Below are 14,398 nucleotides of genomic sequence, written 5' to 3' on the forward strand. Positions count from 1 at the left end.
TGTGTATCAAACCAGGATACCTAAGCTGGGGGCAGCAATTATTTACATGCCTGCCAGCCTTATCAGGAGCAGCCATGGCTGATTGAGTTCTTCCACATCAACATGCTGCCTTATCGTATTTTTAGCATGATAAGCAAGCTGTCTGGTGCACTCAGATAGTGTAAGATCATTTGTTAGTACAGTATGTTTTTTTTTTCTTGTCCAGCTCTTCCTTATGATGATATGGAGAAAAATCTGACTTGCATGGCATGTCATATACATTTTTATTTATTTATTTTTCTCATTACTAGAGACCATCCTTGCATTGCCTGGAGTGGCCTCAGCAGGACAATCCCAATCTTCTTATTTTTCCCTGAAGCCATTGTCTCAAAGGATGGATCTATCTATGCTGGTGGAGGTACTTAATAGCATTTTAAAAGAAACTGCTAGAGAAAAAAAAAAGTTTGTGCTGTCCATTAAATGACAATCTGTTTCATTTTCAAGAGCTATTCAACATGGCCTTCAAGATCGTGCGCACAGAGAGTCGCCTGGTGCGGGGGATACTGACCAATCATGGTTTCCATGAGGTAATATTCTCCACAAAATGAGGCGTATGTAAAAGATTAGCTTCAAAATGACCATTTATGCTATTTATGTGAACCTCCTCTGTGTAGGATAGAACAGGGCTGCCCCCACACACCCAAATAATAACGATGTCAAAGCCTGGGAACGCATGCATGGAAAGAACCCAAATGACCTCAAGAGCATTAATCTGGTTTCACAAGGCCATACAATCCCCGCTATTGCTCCTTCCAAGCAGTTACGATTAATTCTCTTTTTATTTCATTTCAATGCTTCTTGACTCCCAGAAACCCATCATCAAAGGCAGACGAGTGTCTCTACCACAGCGAATGGCCAGAGCCAGACTTTAATAAGGCTTTATTGCAAACATCTGTCTCCTCTAGACGTTGAACACTCATGTGAACACAACCTCCGTCCTAATGAATGGTTGGAATCAAGCAAAACAGATTAAGATAATGAGTATGTGAGCAATCATTTTGTCATAATTTCAGCAGAGCGGGGTGTATTTCTCCAGTATAGGGTGAGGCGTTCTCTTAGCTACATGTATCCATGAAAACATTGGCATTCGTGAGCATCAGTTTTGCTCCCGTGCTGAAGTCAGGTGTTAAGTCAGGTGCGCACCAAATCAAATTGACGCCATCTCAACTCACGAGCCTGCTCATTAAAAAATATATTCTATATTTTTTTTCAGGTTCACTCAAATAGCAACAACTTTAACCTCATGTGGACGGGAGCCCACCTGAAGCCTTACCTACTGCGAAGCCTTCAAGATTTCCAAAAGGTCAACCACTTTCCTAGGTGGGAGAACACTCGGCTGTTTTGTTACAAGTTGGTCCAATTCCAAAATAAATGTTCTCATAGAAAATATTGACAAATAAGGGCTTCATTTTGCCTCTAAAATGGTGGCATTTTGCCATCAAAAGTTGGTACAGAGAAAGTAACATTTTTTCTTGCACGTGTGTGACCAATAAATTAGCTGATTTTTATTTGTTTTTTTGTTCTTGAATATTTTTTGCTGGTGACAAACTAGTTTGTCTGGAGCCTTACAAGTTATTTATTGATTTCACAGTCAAAAAAACAATAATTTTGGCAGTAAAGTTTTAAAAACTGGCACGTAAGTTTAAACTTAACCACTGTATGTCGTGTTGCTCATTTTGCTGAGTCATCACTAGGGATGTAACAATAACCAAACATCACAATGCAATATTAACACGATATGAAGGTCACAATATGATAATTATCACAATATTGTACAGAGGTTGGCAATATAAAAAGTCACAATTTTGTAAAAAACAAAAAACATACTAAATATAAAATAAATACTCAATGTTGTGCTTTTGTACATCATAGCAATGCATATAAACAACCTACAGTCTCTAATGACACTTAATATTGAGGCACTTACTTAATTATGCACATATTGACTCGGTTCACAAGCATATTACGTGCCCCTTCATCTGACCATGAGCATGGATTTTAAACATAGAAAGGCCAAAACATGCCTTGTGAAAATTAAACTGCAGTAATAAAACTAGCCACCAGAGGGTGCTAGAACTGCACAAATGGAAATCGTCTTGACTTTTTTTTTTTTTTTAACAGATGTGCTACTTTTAATATCGTAACATGACGACAACGATATGGCAGTTTTGTTGCAATATCATGATATTGCTGGTATCGTTACATCCCTAGTCATCACCATTTTCCTTCTTCAACGTGGCTCATGATGATGTTTGCATTCCAAATGTTCTCCAACCTTGGAGGTTCCATTTCATACTGCACATAATTTGGTCAGGCTATGCATTATACTTTGAATGTAGACTTTTACAATTTTGATCTTGTTCTTTTCCCTGTGACTATAATACATACATCTTCCCCTGTAATATTTATGATTGATGCAACTGGCTAACGGAATAACTTAAACCCCACCATAAGCTCCTTCAGGAGTTTCTCACGCTCCTGAAATAGCCATATTTATCTATCATGTCCTTTTGCAGATCTTATGAACTGACTCGCAAAGATCGGCTTTATAAAAACATCCAACGAATGCAGGAGGCCTTTGGCTTCAAAAACTTCCACATAGTTCCACAGACCTTTGTGCTTCCGTCGGAATACCAGGAATTCTGCAGTAAGTACCCATCTATCCAAGTAGAGCTTGTTTGTGTCCAACATGCACTGTGATGTCAGTTTATTGCAATTATTTTGTACTACATTGTGCAAACGTAAAAAAAAAACAGTAACCGGACAGTCAAATCAATACATCTTTATTTATTATGCTTCCAATTCTGTATTGTCTTCTACTTCCTGCTCGCATCTCAGCTTATTATGCTAAGGACAAGGGCCCATGGATTATTAAACCAGTCGCATCTTCAAGAGGACGAGGCATCTACTTAGTCAGCAGTGTGAGTAATGGTTCCATTTGGATTCTTTTTCCTGTGATGGCACTGAATTTAACCAAGTCCTCCAAAATAGACACAATTCAGAAGTCCCAAGATTTTTCCAACCAGTGACAGGGAAAACATTCAATCTTGTCTGTCGTTTTTGGCTCTTTTAAAAACATTCACAGTGTGGGAATTTGAGAATGATGGCTCTGAATATTTGTGTTTCACATCCAAATATGAAGCTTATATTTGAGCTAAATGTAATCGTTTTCGTATTCCTTTTAAACTGATCCAAAAATTACTTTTACAGTGCACTATGTTCCTTTTTTTTAAAGTGTTTACATGTGATGATTCCTTGCAGGCAGCGTAGATTCAATTCCCACTCAGGGATAGTGTGAATGGTCATCTGTCTCTATAAGTGCGCTGAGATTGATTGGCGACCAGTCCAGGTTGTAGTCTGCATTTCTCACAAAGAAAGCTGGGATAGGCTCCAGTTCCTCGCAACCCTCAGCTGGATAAGTGCTTTAGAAAATGGATGGATGGATTTTACATGTGTAAGTCATTATTCTTCACTGGTGTGAGACTAGCAATTAACGTTTTGCAGTTAATTGACAGAGAGGATCCTGTGTGAGTTTTACAGTACTTAACAGTTGGCTGAGCAGATGTTATGTGTGCACTCTATTTGAAAGAGCTATCAACTTGTGTTTGAAATATGAATTAATTTGGTGGAGTAAATCACACACTTCAAGGTCTTTTGCTTTTTGGAGCAACTCCACAAGTCTCTCACTGTCTGAAAACATTTGCACAATTATTCTTCTTCTGTGGCATTTTTATGAAAATAATGTCAGAGGGATGTTTGGAGGAAAGGAAGATATACTGTATGTACACTTTTTGGTGTGTGTTTTCTCTGAACTGGAGCCAGATTTGTGGTTAAACACTTTCCGGCCGAGTCATTAAAGTCAACTTGGTCAGCATATGCAGCATGTTTTAACCTCATAAAAGATGACATAACCTCTGTTGGCTGTTGTCAGTTCACCTTTTGTGTTCTGTTGATATCTGATTACTTTTAGGACAGTAGTTTTGGAACATTTACACCAAGTTCCGCCTCATAAAATACTACTACAGTAACCATCATTAAAATGCAATGGCATAGTTTATATTCTGAAAAAAGATTTAATATTATGGTAATGCACTGCACTTAAATATAGTCAATAAAAAACAACTCTACTTAACTCATTCAGACCCAAAAATGTGTAAAAACATTTTTCAAAATGTTGTCCTTCACTCCCAAAAACGGATATACACGTTGTTATGTTTTGTTTCGCAAGAGCATACAGAAGGCTTTGATGCAGCTTCTGACTTGCAAGGTGGCTTAAAGCAATGGTAGTTATTAAAAAAAAATGGCCAGCAGGTGGCAGCAGAGTATAAGAGATCAGCCAGGGCCAAGTTGACAGTAGTTTTGGAACATTTACACCAAGTTCCGCCTCATAAAATACTACTACAGTAACCATCATTAAAATGCAATGGCATAGTTTATATTCTGAAAAAAGATTTAATATTATGGTAATGCACTGCACTTAAATATAGTCAATAAAAAACAACTATACTTAACTCATTCAGACCCAAAAATGTGTAAAAACATTTTTCAAAATGTTGTCCTTCACTCCCAAAAACGGATATACACGTTGTTATGTTTTGTTTTGCAAGAGCATACAGAAGGCTTTGATGCAGCTTCTGACTTGACAAGGTGGCTTAAAGCAATGGTAGTTATAAAAAAAAAAATGGCCAGCAGGTGGCAGCAGAGTATAAGAGATCAGCCAGGGCCATGTTGCAACAAGCTCTTTATATATATATATATATATATATATATATATATATATATGTATATATATATATATTTTGCAAGAGTGATTAGAAAAATATTGCCCATGTTTTGTAAAATATAGTATTATTGAGCTTTTTTTTTTGTCATATGACTTTCATTCTTTACAGCCAAATCAGATCTCAGTGGATGAGAACATTTTGGTGTCCCGCTATATTCATAACCCTCTACTGATAGATGGTGAGTCGTTTCTTATCTTTTCAATTTGGCTGGCACATTTTATGAGTTTTGTAGAGAATGCTTATGATTTGACTTCATTTGACATTTTGTTCCACAGATTTCAAGTTTGACGTGCGCTTGTATGTGTTGGTCACATCATATGATCCACTCCTCATCTATGTATATGAGGAAGGCCTCGCGAGGTGAGTGTAATCTGGGTTTATGTTGGGTTAACTTCTGGAGCCTCTCTCCAACCAAAAAAGAAGCTAATTTAAAAATAAATAAATTTGGGGTCTCACGCAATTAAAATTTTTATGCGTAATTAATCACATGACTTATTTCATATCTGTTCCAAATGTGCAATATTATTATTTTTCTATATGTTCATACTCAACATAAAAGTGGGGAAATGTTAAACCTATAGAAATATGGCTGCATCTTTTAGTCATTCATAAAAATTGCGTTAAAATTAAAAAGATGTACTGTTAAAAACGAGTCTGATATTGATTTGTGTTGAGGCCATTTTCTGCCACTAGATGGCACAATTGTATTTATAAGACATTGGTGACAGCTCAGTGCATTTTTCTTTTCATTTTAAGAGCTATCTAAACTTTAACATGATGTAACTTGTGAAATTCTGCACATTTTTAAAATCGTGAAATGGAGCTTGATCCCAGTCTCCGCATATATATGCATTGTTATTAAATCAATTACTACAAAATTTTGATGTGGATGAGTTTGCGGCGTTGCGACTGGAGTTCCCCCAGTCCAGGCTTTCCAAGTAAGGGGTGGTCATTAATTGCACGTTAAAATAATTAGTGCCGTTAAAGGAACTTTAAATTATCTCAAAATGAATGCACTAATTTTGACACCCCTAAAATAAATACACAAACGCCATAATTTGTTTAACAGTATGAGAAACCCTGACTGTTATAACCTCAATGACCAGCAGAGGGCAGGCGAAACATGCCAGGCCAAAACTGGTCTGACGTGAGAAGTGGGTTTTGGACTTTGTAACAAAGTTCTCTGTTGTTCAACAGTATGTATAAAGAAATAATCACACAATGGACTACTGTATTTATATCTTGAAATGAATGTGGCTAACAGGGGCAATAATATATATATTTTTTTAGCTGAGGCAATCACCAAGTTTAGTTATGTTGTTAATCATGTACAAGAAACAAACATTTAGTAGATAAATACAAACTTGATAGAAGAAGCGGTGTCATTTTTACATATGCAAGTGCAGCAAACCAGAAGGTGTTTTTTTGGCTAACAACTGTGAGCGATAAATGGGGCTTAAATTCTTGGTCCCACTTTTATCTCTTGACATTCCTTTGGGTTGTGTTGGAATTCAGGTACATAGTGTGTGCCAAGGAATTCTCATTGTTGCACATGTGGCATCTGTGCCTCTGAAACATTTCCAGAAAACTAATCTCTATACAAAGTGTCATGATGATGATGATTATTATTATATTTTTTGGATGCATTTTTTTTTCTTCCCATAAACAACTTGTATCTATACTCAGATTTGCCACCGTCAAGTACGACAGGACTGCAAAGAATATTAAGAACAACTTCATGCATCTCACCAACTACAGCGTGAACAAAAAGAGCAGCTTCTACGTCAGGTAACCCTCATGTGAACTTTACTATGTGGTCAAAAATATGAAGGCTTTATGTGGTCAAAAGTATGAAGGCATCTTCCACTTACAGTTGTGATGACCCTGAGGTTGAAGACTATGGCAACAAGTGGAGTATGAGTGCAGTGTTGCGCTACCTGAGAGAGGAGGGAAAGGACACCACGCGTGAGTCCCGCCTTATATTGTCTCCACTCTGTAATTAATTATGCTCTCTAATGTGTCCATTCATCTTTTCTTTTTTTTCTCACAGGGTTGATGAGACAGGTAGAGGATGTGATCATCAAAGCTGTGCTCAGTGCTCAGATGCAGATCTCCACGGCCTGCAAGACATTCGTTCCCCATGAGACCAACTGCTTTGGTATTCAAATCCTTGTTTCAAAATGACAGAAATAGCAAACGCTAAACTGATGTTTGACCTGGCAGAGTATATACTGTTGAACGGAGGTGGCAAAAGTACTCACGCTTTGTGCTTAAGTAGAAATACAGAGAATTAATTTTTACTGACGCCGATATACTATACAAGACCAATTTTTTTTATAACTTGGCACAATGAAAAAAAACTACAAAATAGCTTCACTCTTTTATTAACTTAGGTCATGCTCATACTGCGAAGAAGAAAAAAAAAGAATCATATTGGCTAGTTTGTATTGGCTCAACTTTTCTGCTCAATCAAAACAAAGTAGTACAGTAATTGCTTTTCTAATGCTGTGAACTGACAACTGACAAAAAAAATGCTTGAGTTTTATGATTTGTATTTGTCATGTATCATTCTTGGAGCTAACGACATCCAACAATTTTCTTAAATAAGGCCATGTTTGTGGAATATAATCATTGTTAATCTCTGAATTATGTTCCTACATGTCACTGCTGTACCCCCTTTTATTCTCCGCCTAGTATAACCCCAAAATCTCAACCACAGTTGATTTGACCTCTCTCTATTTTACCTTGTCGTCTTCTGCAGTTAAAAAAAAAAAAAAAAACTAAGAAAGAAGTTTATTTTGACAAAATAGTAGAAAGTCTATATGTCTCTTTGCAAGGGGAATTAAAATATAAAAAATGTCAGAAAAATAACAACTCAAAGTAAAATCAACTCATGCTAAGTAACATTGTTCTCCCTGCCGTTATGATAGCTTTCTTTTCACGCAAGATTTCTCAGACACTTGAGTACTCCCTGCACTGTTTGTAAAGCATGTATTGATTTAGTGATGTTTGGTCACAGTGCGGGCCTGGGATTGAAATCGTTGCTGTACGTGGAGCCCGTGATTAGCTCGTGCCTGTTCACTTCAGTTTTTCTGTGCCATTCAATGTGTTTGATCAAGGATGACTGGCTGTGATTAGTCTTTCTTTTCATATGTTTGTAATAGTACCTCTCCTCCCCTCCCCTCGCTGCTGCCTACTTCTTACAAAAATAAGGGACTTTGCAAAGTTGACTTCTGTAGACATAATAATCACCGCTTCAGCCTGGTTGTGGGCTGTTGTGCCAACATTGACTTATTACACGTACAAAATCACGCCTGCATTGAGATGTCATCCTCACGCTAGTGTATGGTAAGAAGCCAGGATGTGAAGGATGACCATGCGAGTATTACCTTGAAAGTTTGCCTTTTCTCGCAATCGTTCATTTTTTTTTTTCAGAACTCTCCCCAAACAACAAGTGTTTGGACTGAGCAATGTACTGACTGAGCTGCAAATCTCGTTTGTTTGACTCAGTTTGAACACATTGAAAAAAGGCAAGGATAATATGTACCCTTAACATGTACCGGTAACAAACGTTTTACCATTAGTGTGAGTGCTTGACTTGTTCAGCATTCAAACAGCAACACAGTAATTGCTCTGCACAGACATGTATGGACATACAGTATATGTACTAAAAGCGAGGAATTTGTTGCGAAGACACCACTTATCCCTTACTTAAGAGTTTAGTGTCATTTTGTTGAATTCAGATTGCCTCAAGCAAGTCAATTAAAACATTTACAGTCTTGCATACAGGATTATGTTTCCTAAAAAAAGACATTGACAGTTTGACGGGACCACCCTCATTGGGACTACAGTGAGATCCTGTTGTGTCAGATAGAGGGACACACTGACAAGTAGGGATCAAGGTAATAATAAATGATAATCGTGCAACAACGAAATAAATAGATAGAAATATACTTTTTTTTTTTTTCCCTGATGAAAGAAGAGACTAATCTTTCTTTTGGTAGGTTCCATGTTTTAATAGCAATAGAATGCAATATTCTGTGGGCCTTGAAAAATCAATCAAACTCCAGTAAAACAGTCGGGAGCGAAGGGTGTTGCTTCAGTAAAAATGGCTGGGAGTGAATGAGTTAATTAGCCCTGGCGGGCCATGTCAAATGTCATTTCTAGTATATGCCGCCAGCTGCTGAAAAATGGATTGCGGGCTGCAAATGGCCCCCAAGCCGTAGTTCGGACACCACTGAAATAAGGCAAAAAGTTTAGGCCTAAGTAAGATTTTGCGACCGCTGGATTACAACAAATGCGCTAACCTCAGCCCATGAATGATCACTGACTGATTAAATCGAGTCGGTTTCAATGCACGTTTGATATATCACATATTCGTTACTTTTTGACAGACAGTGAATGTACTGTATAGATTGAGAGTTATGGACATTGCAAACATTTTCTGCTCCAGACTGAAAAACACCGGTTGGCCCCTGTATTTGAGAAATTCTATTCTAGACAATTTTTTTTAAAAAATCTGTCTTTACTTTTCCCTCTTGGCATCCCCCATTAGCATTTATCTTTGAGCTGACAGCTGCAATATGCTTTTAAGCAGGTGAAGCATCAGAGCGTATGGCAGCAAATGCAGACATACAAATGGGTACAGGCAGCCAGCGAAGGTACTTAAAAAAGCACTTATTGTTCATTTTTTACACACTCCTTTGCTTGTCTGGAATGGAGCCATGCAAGGTTATATGTTTTTACTACATATTGCTCACTGACATTTTTGTATTAGCGGCATCAATGTAGTGTTAATTTTGTCTGCCATTTTTAAATTTAGTCTCAGTTTTAGTCCAACTTCAGTCACGTTTGTTAGTTTTATCACAGTTAGTCAACCTCATCCCATTGTTCGTTGACTACAAATCTATCATTTTAGTCCAAGAAAACGTAATTTGATTTGTCTATTTGTAGTCAACAAAAACTGTTTCGTCAGGACAACCATTTTTCTGTATTTTGTAAAATTTTCACATCTTTTTGATGAAAAACAACTTCACACACAATTACAGTGGCTACTATGGCTCCATGTTATGAGCTAGTAAGTTCGCCAGCATTAGTTAGCAGTCGCATTAACATTATTGTTGGAACGTGAAAGCCGCTGGATTAATGTTAAATTATAACTAGACTGAGTGCAATTTCTGGAGAAATTGCGTGGGAATGCTGAAAGCTGAATGCTAAGATTTGAATGCATGTAGAATCCTTATGAAGTATTGAGAGATACTAACTGTGTCATCGAGCAGTATCAGACACCTGATAATGAGGGTAAGTTATATGTACGGAAGTGGGCGTGGAAAGTGATACTTAGAAAAAGTTCAATGTCTGTCCCATTGAAAATGAATGGGGAAAAGTTGATATTAAACGTTAAATTGTGCAAATACTGTAAGTAATGTGGAATCTGACGATATATACCCCAGGAGGTGTCCATTTTTTAAGCTTGAAATTTGAGCAGTATAAATTGGAGAATAAAAATCACAATAACATATGTGGGAATGCTGAAGCATTCCCACAACTATAATTTCCTGTTTTTTGTTGTTGTTTTTTTTGTTTTTTTTTAACCTTTTACAGTGAATCCACCTCATGTCTATCGTATATGTTTGTGCTGTGTGTGTCACATGACAGCGTCACAGATGTGACAGATTAGCAGAGGCAAGATTTTATGAACTAAAATGTCCATAGAAGTGAAGGGCATTTTCGTCTCATCTTCATTAGTCGAAGAAAATGCATACTGATTTAGTCCCAGTTATTGTTTATTAAGGAGGGTTTCAGTCTAGTCGAGTCTAGTCTAGTTGTAGTCCGGTGAAAAATGTGTGTTGACGAAATTATTTTTGTTTAATGTTTGTTGGCGAAATTAAGACAACCTCAATGCAATGTTTACTGTTTTGAAAAAAGGATGTCTTCCACCAGACCAATTAGTACTCTGTATCTAAAAGGGAATTTTGTAACAAAATCTTTTGATAGTGTTTCATCTGCGCCGAAATAAAGACAACAGGTCTTTCGTTTGACATCGCTAAGGATTGCATGCGTGTGGGGCGTGTGTGTCAGCGGTTGAGTGGAAAATGCCACCCATGACGCTCCTCACCGCTGCTGTGTGATTAATGGACACGCTTTTTGCTGAGGGATGCTGATTACGAGATGTTTTGACTAAGATCTGATTAGCCAAGCCAAAAGGCCTATTTTGTTACACACAAAACATTCCACTTACTGGTCCTGTGTTCCACTGCGCGTCCCCTCATTAAGTGTCTCCTGCTTTTCAGACACTCCCACGTTTTCGCTGCTTGTTCTTACCGCTGTGATGACACTACTGCTGAGCAAGATCAGACCCAGCTATCATAATAAGGCTGATAATTTGAATGTTGACGGTGCTTTCATGGAAAAGCAGTTTATCACATAGTGATGCAACACTACTTCAGTGAAGAAGATGCTCTGTGTCAGCGAGAGGTGGGGATTTTTTTTTCTTTTCGGTGGTTGTTTCGTCTCTTGTGGTAAAGTTTCCAGCAGTGCCTGTCCAATAATAATAAAAAAAACTCTTCATCATCCCTTTTCCCTTTTCTCTATCCCTCCTTCTTTAACGGGCCTGTTGCGGATGTTCGCCGCCTCTCCTCTCCTTGTCGCGGGCCCGTTTAACAGCGGCAGAATCGACGTGTCTGGCCGCGAGTGGCTCAGCGGGCTCGTGGTGGCAGGCAGGCGCGGCGTCTGCTCCTAATTGGGGGAAAAATGCGCGGCACATGGAGTCAGCGTGTCGGGGGGCTGCGAGGTGGTGTAGTGTAACACCTCCCCATTTTCCCCTTGTTGTGGTGCCACCAATGAGGTTCTCCAGACTCTCAAAACAGTTAACCAATATTCTGCAATATAATGCATGGTGCCTTTGGGACACGCACACCCACTCTTTTTAATCTGTGTGTGTGTTTTGATGAGGGAAAAAAGGGGGATAAGCCTGCAAAGTGGAAAAGAAAATCTTACTTGTACTCAGTAATGGGGGTCTTGTCCATCTACAAACGTTAAAAAAAAAAAGGCAACTTGTTTTGCAGATTTTGGCTTGAGGAAGATGGCAAAATTTGTTCTGTTCCATCATGAATATAAAATTTGCCTCGTGGCTGTACCACGTTTTCAATGTCCAACCAGTTTAATACAATGAATTATGATGGGAAAATGTTAAGATTTCAGATGACACATAGTGAGTAAAGTAGCGGAGCAATTAAAGTAGGAACTGACATTTGACTTGATGGACAGTGGGAAAAATGAACAATAAATCTATTGCTTGAGGGAATAGCTTTCCCAACGTTTGCTATGATGCCATTTTTACATTAAGTCAGAATAATGATGCCTGGGCTGGAGGACTTGTGCTGGATTGAAGGATCTGTGCGGTCTGTGCGGAAGTAGATTAATTTCAGACTGAATAAACAGCCAAATTGTGCACTCCATTTAGCATCAATATTCAAGACACAAGAAATCAACCATCAATTTTAAACAATGCACCATAGTTCTGGTTCTTAAACTTTTCCCACCAACTCAACCTCCAACTCACCAACTCAAGTCAAGCTGTATGCAAACTAACCTTCAAGCTTCATTATAGCATATTTGATTGCATTTAAGGTTCAAAATGTTGTAAATCGTATTTATTTACATTTAACCCCCCCCCCCGTTCTCCATCTGTATGTTGACAAGGCCTTTTCAACATTCAACAGACAAATAAAAGCAACTATACCTGTTCACGTTAACTGCTCAGACTACTATTACGCATGTAAGTCATCACTCGCTGTCCCATAGCCGCTGGTGTGTTTAACACTGGCACTGACCTGAGATATGCTTGAACAAACGGCGCACGTTACGGCGACTTTGAAACTTCCATCTCCCCAAGTCTGTTCTCAACACAGTCTGTTCTTTTGAAGTTCCATTAAAAGGCTCACGTCCCCCCCCCCCCCCCCCCCCTTTCGCTTCTACTTCAGCTGGGCTTTGCCCTAACCTTATAAAAATAGTGTGGGTCCACTGTGACACTCCCCAGAGCGGTGCACACGTGTTTAAGGGATACATTCAAAGGGGGGGACACTGACACTGCGCTGTGTATCAGTGTGGGAAACAAGATGGAAAATTGGCTCTTCCCAAATGGACAAGATAGTAAATTTAATGATGAGGGTGAAGCTCCTCTGAGCGCCGCTCTTCTTGTTAATGAGTTCTGACAATATGTAGACGGACATACTGTTCCCAGCCATGAGGACATTTTTGACTGTATCTACAAAACTTCACGACCGCAGTTTGTTTTTGATCCCCTGTCTTACATAAGCATTTAACGAGCGATGAAATGTGTATGCACTTAGTTGATGTAGTCGAGCCAAGCCCTCAGTAGCAGCGCTGGATGCGTTGAGTTGTACTCTTTTTGAGTGACTGAGTATACAACACGCATGAAATCCATAGCAGAGAGACAGCGGCCATGTTGCCAAATGCCACATAATGGGGCCTCTGATAAACCTTTGGCAACGTTTGCGACTTTGATACTCCTCAGCTTTTATTTGCAGCAAAGCAGGCCTTGATTTTGCTGACTTTCCAAGTGTGTGGTGAAAAGCTTTTGATTAGCTTTGACTTTTTCTTTGTAGAACTTTATGGGTTTGATGTGCTAATCGACTCCAAGCTCAAGCCCTGGTTGTTGGAGGTGAACCTTTCTCCATCCCTGGCTTGGTGAGTGACACTTTGATAACATTTTGAACTTGATCTTTTAGCTGTATTTGAATTATTTTTCGCAAAACTATCTGGTTATTGCATTTGCTAGTCATGCAGCTAAAATATTATTTCTGTTTGTCTTTGATTTTTGTATTTTATCATAATTTGATTGCATAACTTCTACCGATTTGCAGCGATGCCCCCTTGGATTTGAAGATAAAGGCCAGCATGATTGCAGACATGCTCTCACTTGTGGGTTAGTGCACTCGATTTTCGCACACAAATAAAAAAAAAAATCTATTGTGCTAATACTGGTTCATAAGCATATTTCGTTCCCCTTCATCTGACCATTAGCGTGGATTTTAAACATAGAAGGGCCAAAACATGCCTTGTGAAAATAAAACTGCAGTAAGAAAAACAACTACCCACCAGAGGGTGCTAGAACTGCACAAATGGAAGTCAACCTGACTTCAACGATATTATTGTGGCCGTTTGAATATCGCAATATCACAATGTTGCCATTATCGTTACTATTTACCACTGTAAATTTTTAACACTATGCAGTGTTGGAGTAACACTGGTTAATTGTGGAAAAGGTAACACTTTGAAAAGTGTCAGATTTACTCTCCCTGGTGTGGACACAAACACTTTTCTGGTGTTAATCTAACACTGGACGGATGGATGGATGGACGGACGGACGGACGGACGTTCATAGCACATATACAGTAGGCTACATCGTGCAATTGGGAGATACATTATATTGCATGACTACAACACTTGACCCTTACTTGAGTTCGAATGTAATTAAGCTTTAATGATATCTTATTGCAGCACAATCGCAAAAGAGTTTGTTGATTGCAGGAATTCTTATTAAGTATCTA

At 38.5% G+C, this 14,398-nt stretch overlaps 1 protein-coding gene across 4 annotated transcripts in view; it reads left to right on the plus strand.

Moving 5' to 3' along the window:
• Positions 1-14,398, plus strand: part of ttll5 (tubulin tyrosine ligase-like family, member 5) — a 55,588-nt gene that overhangs the window by 3,623 nt on the left and 37,567 nt on the right. For 2 of the 4 annotated variants that reach the window (XM_077538971.1, XM_077538972.1), the window contains 12 exons: positions 291-397; positions 484-566; positions 1,253-1,359; positions 2,556-2,686; positions 2,878-2,960; positions 4,932-5,001; positions 5,099-5,183; positions 6,510-6,611; positions 6,697-6,788; positions 6,874-6,981; positions 13,454-13,535; positions 13,712-13,773. In XM_077538971.1, the coding sequence (XP_077395097.1) occupies positions 291-397; positions 484-566; positions 1,253-1,359; positions 2,556-2,686; positions 2,878-2,960; positions 4,932-5,001; positions 5,099-5,183; positions 6,510-6,611; positions 6,697-6,788; positions 6,874-6,981; positions 13,454-13,535; positions 13,712-13,773 (1,112 nt within the window). The remainder of the gene's footprint in view (positions 1-290; positions 398-483; positions 567-1,252; positions 1,360-2,555; positions 2,687-2,877; positions 2,961-4,931; positions 5,002-5,098; positions 5,184-6,509; positions 6,612-6,696; positions 6,789-6,873; positions 6,982-13,453; positions 13,536-13,711; positions 13,774-14,398) is intronic. The other 2 variants (XM_077538973.1, XM_077538974.1) reach the window with 1 other exon arrangement.

Source organism: Festucalex cinctus, chromosome 12 (assembly GCF_051991245.1).
Source record: "Festucalex cinctus isolate MCC-2025b chromosome 12, RoL_Fcin_1.0, whole genome shotgun sequence".
NCBI lineage: Eukaryota > Metazoa > Chordata > Actinopteri > Syngnathiformes > Syngnathidae > Festucalex > Festucalex cinctus.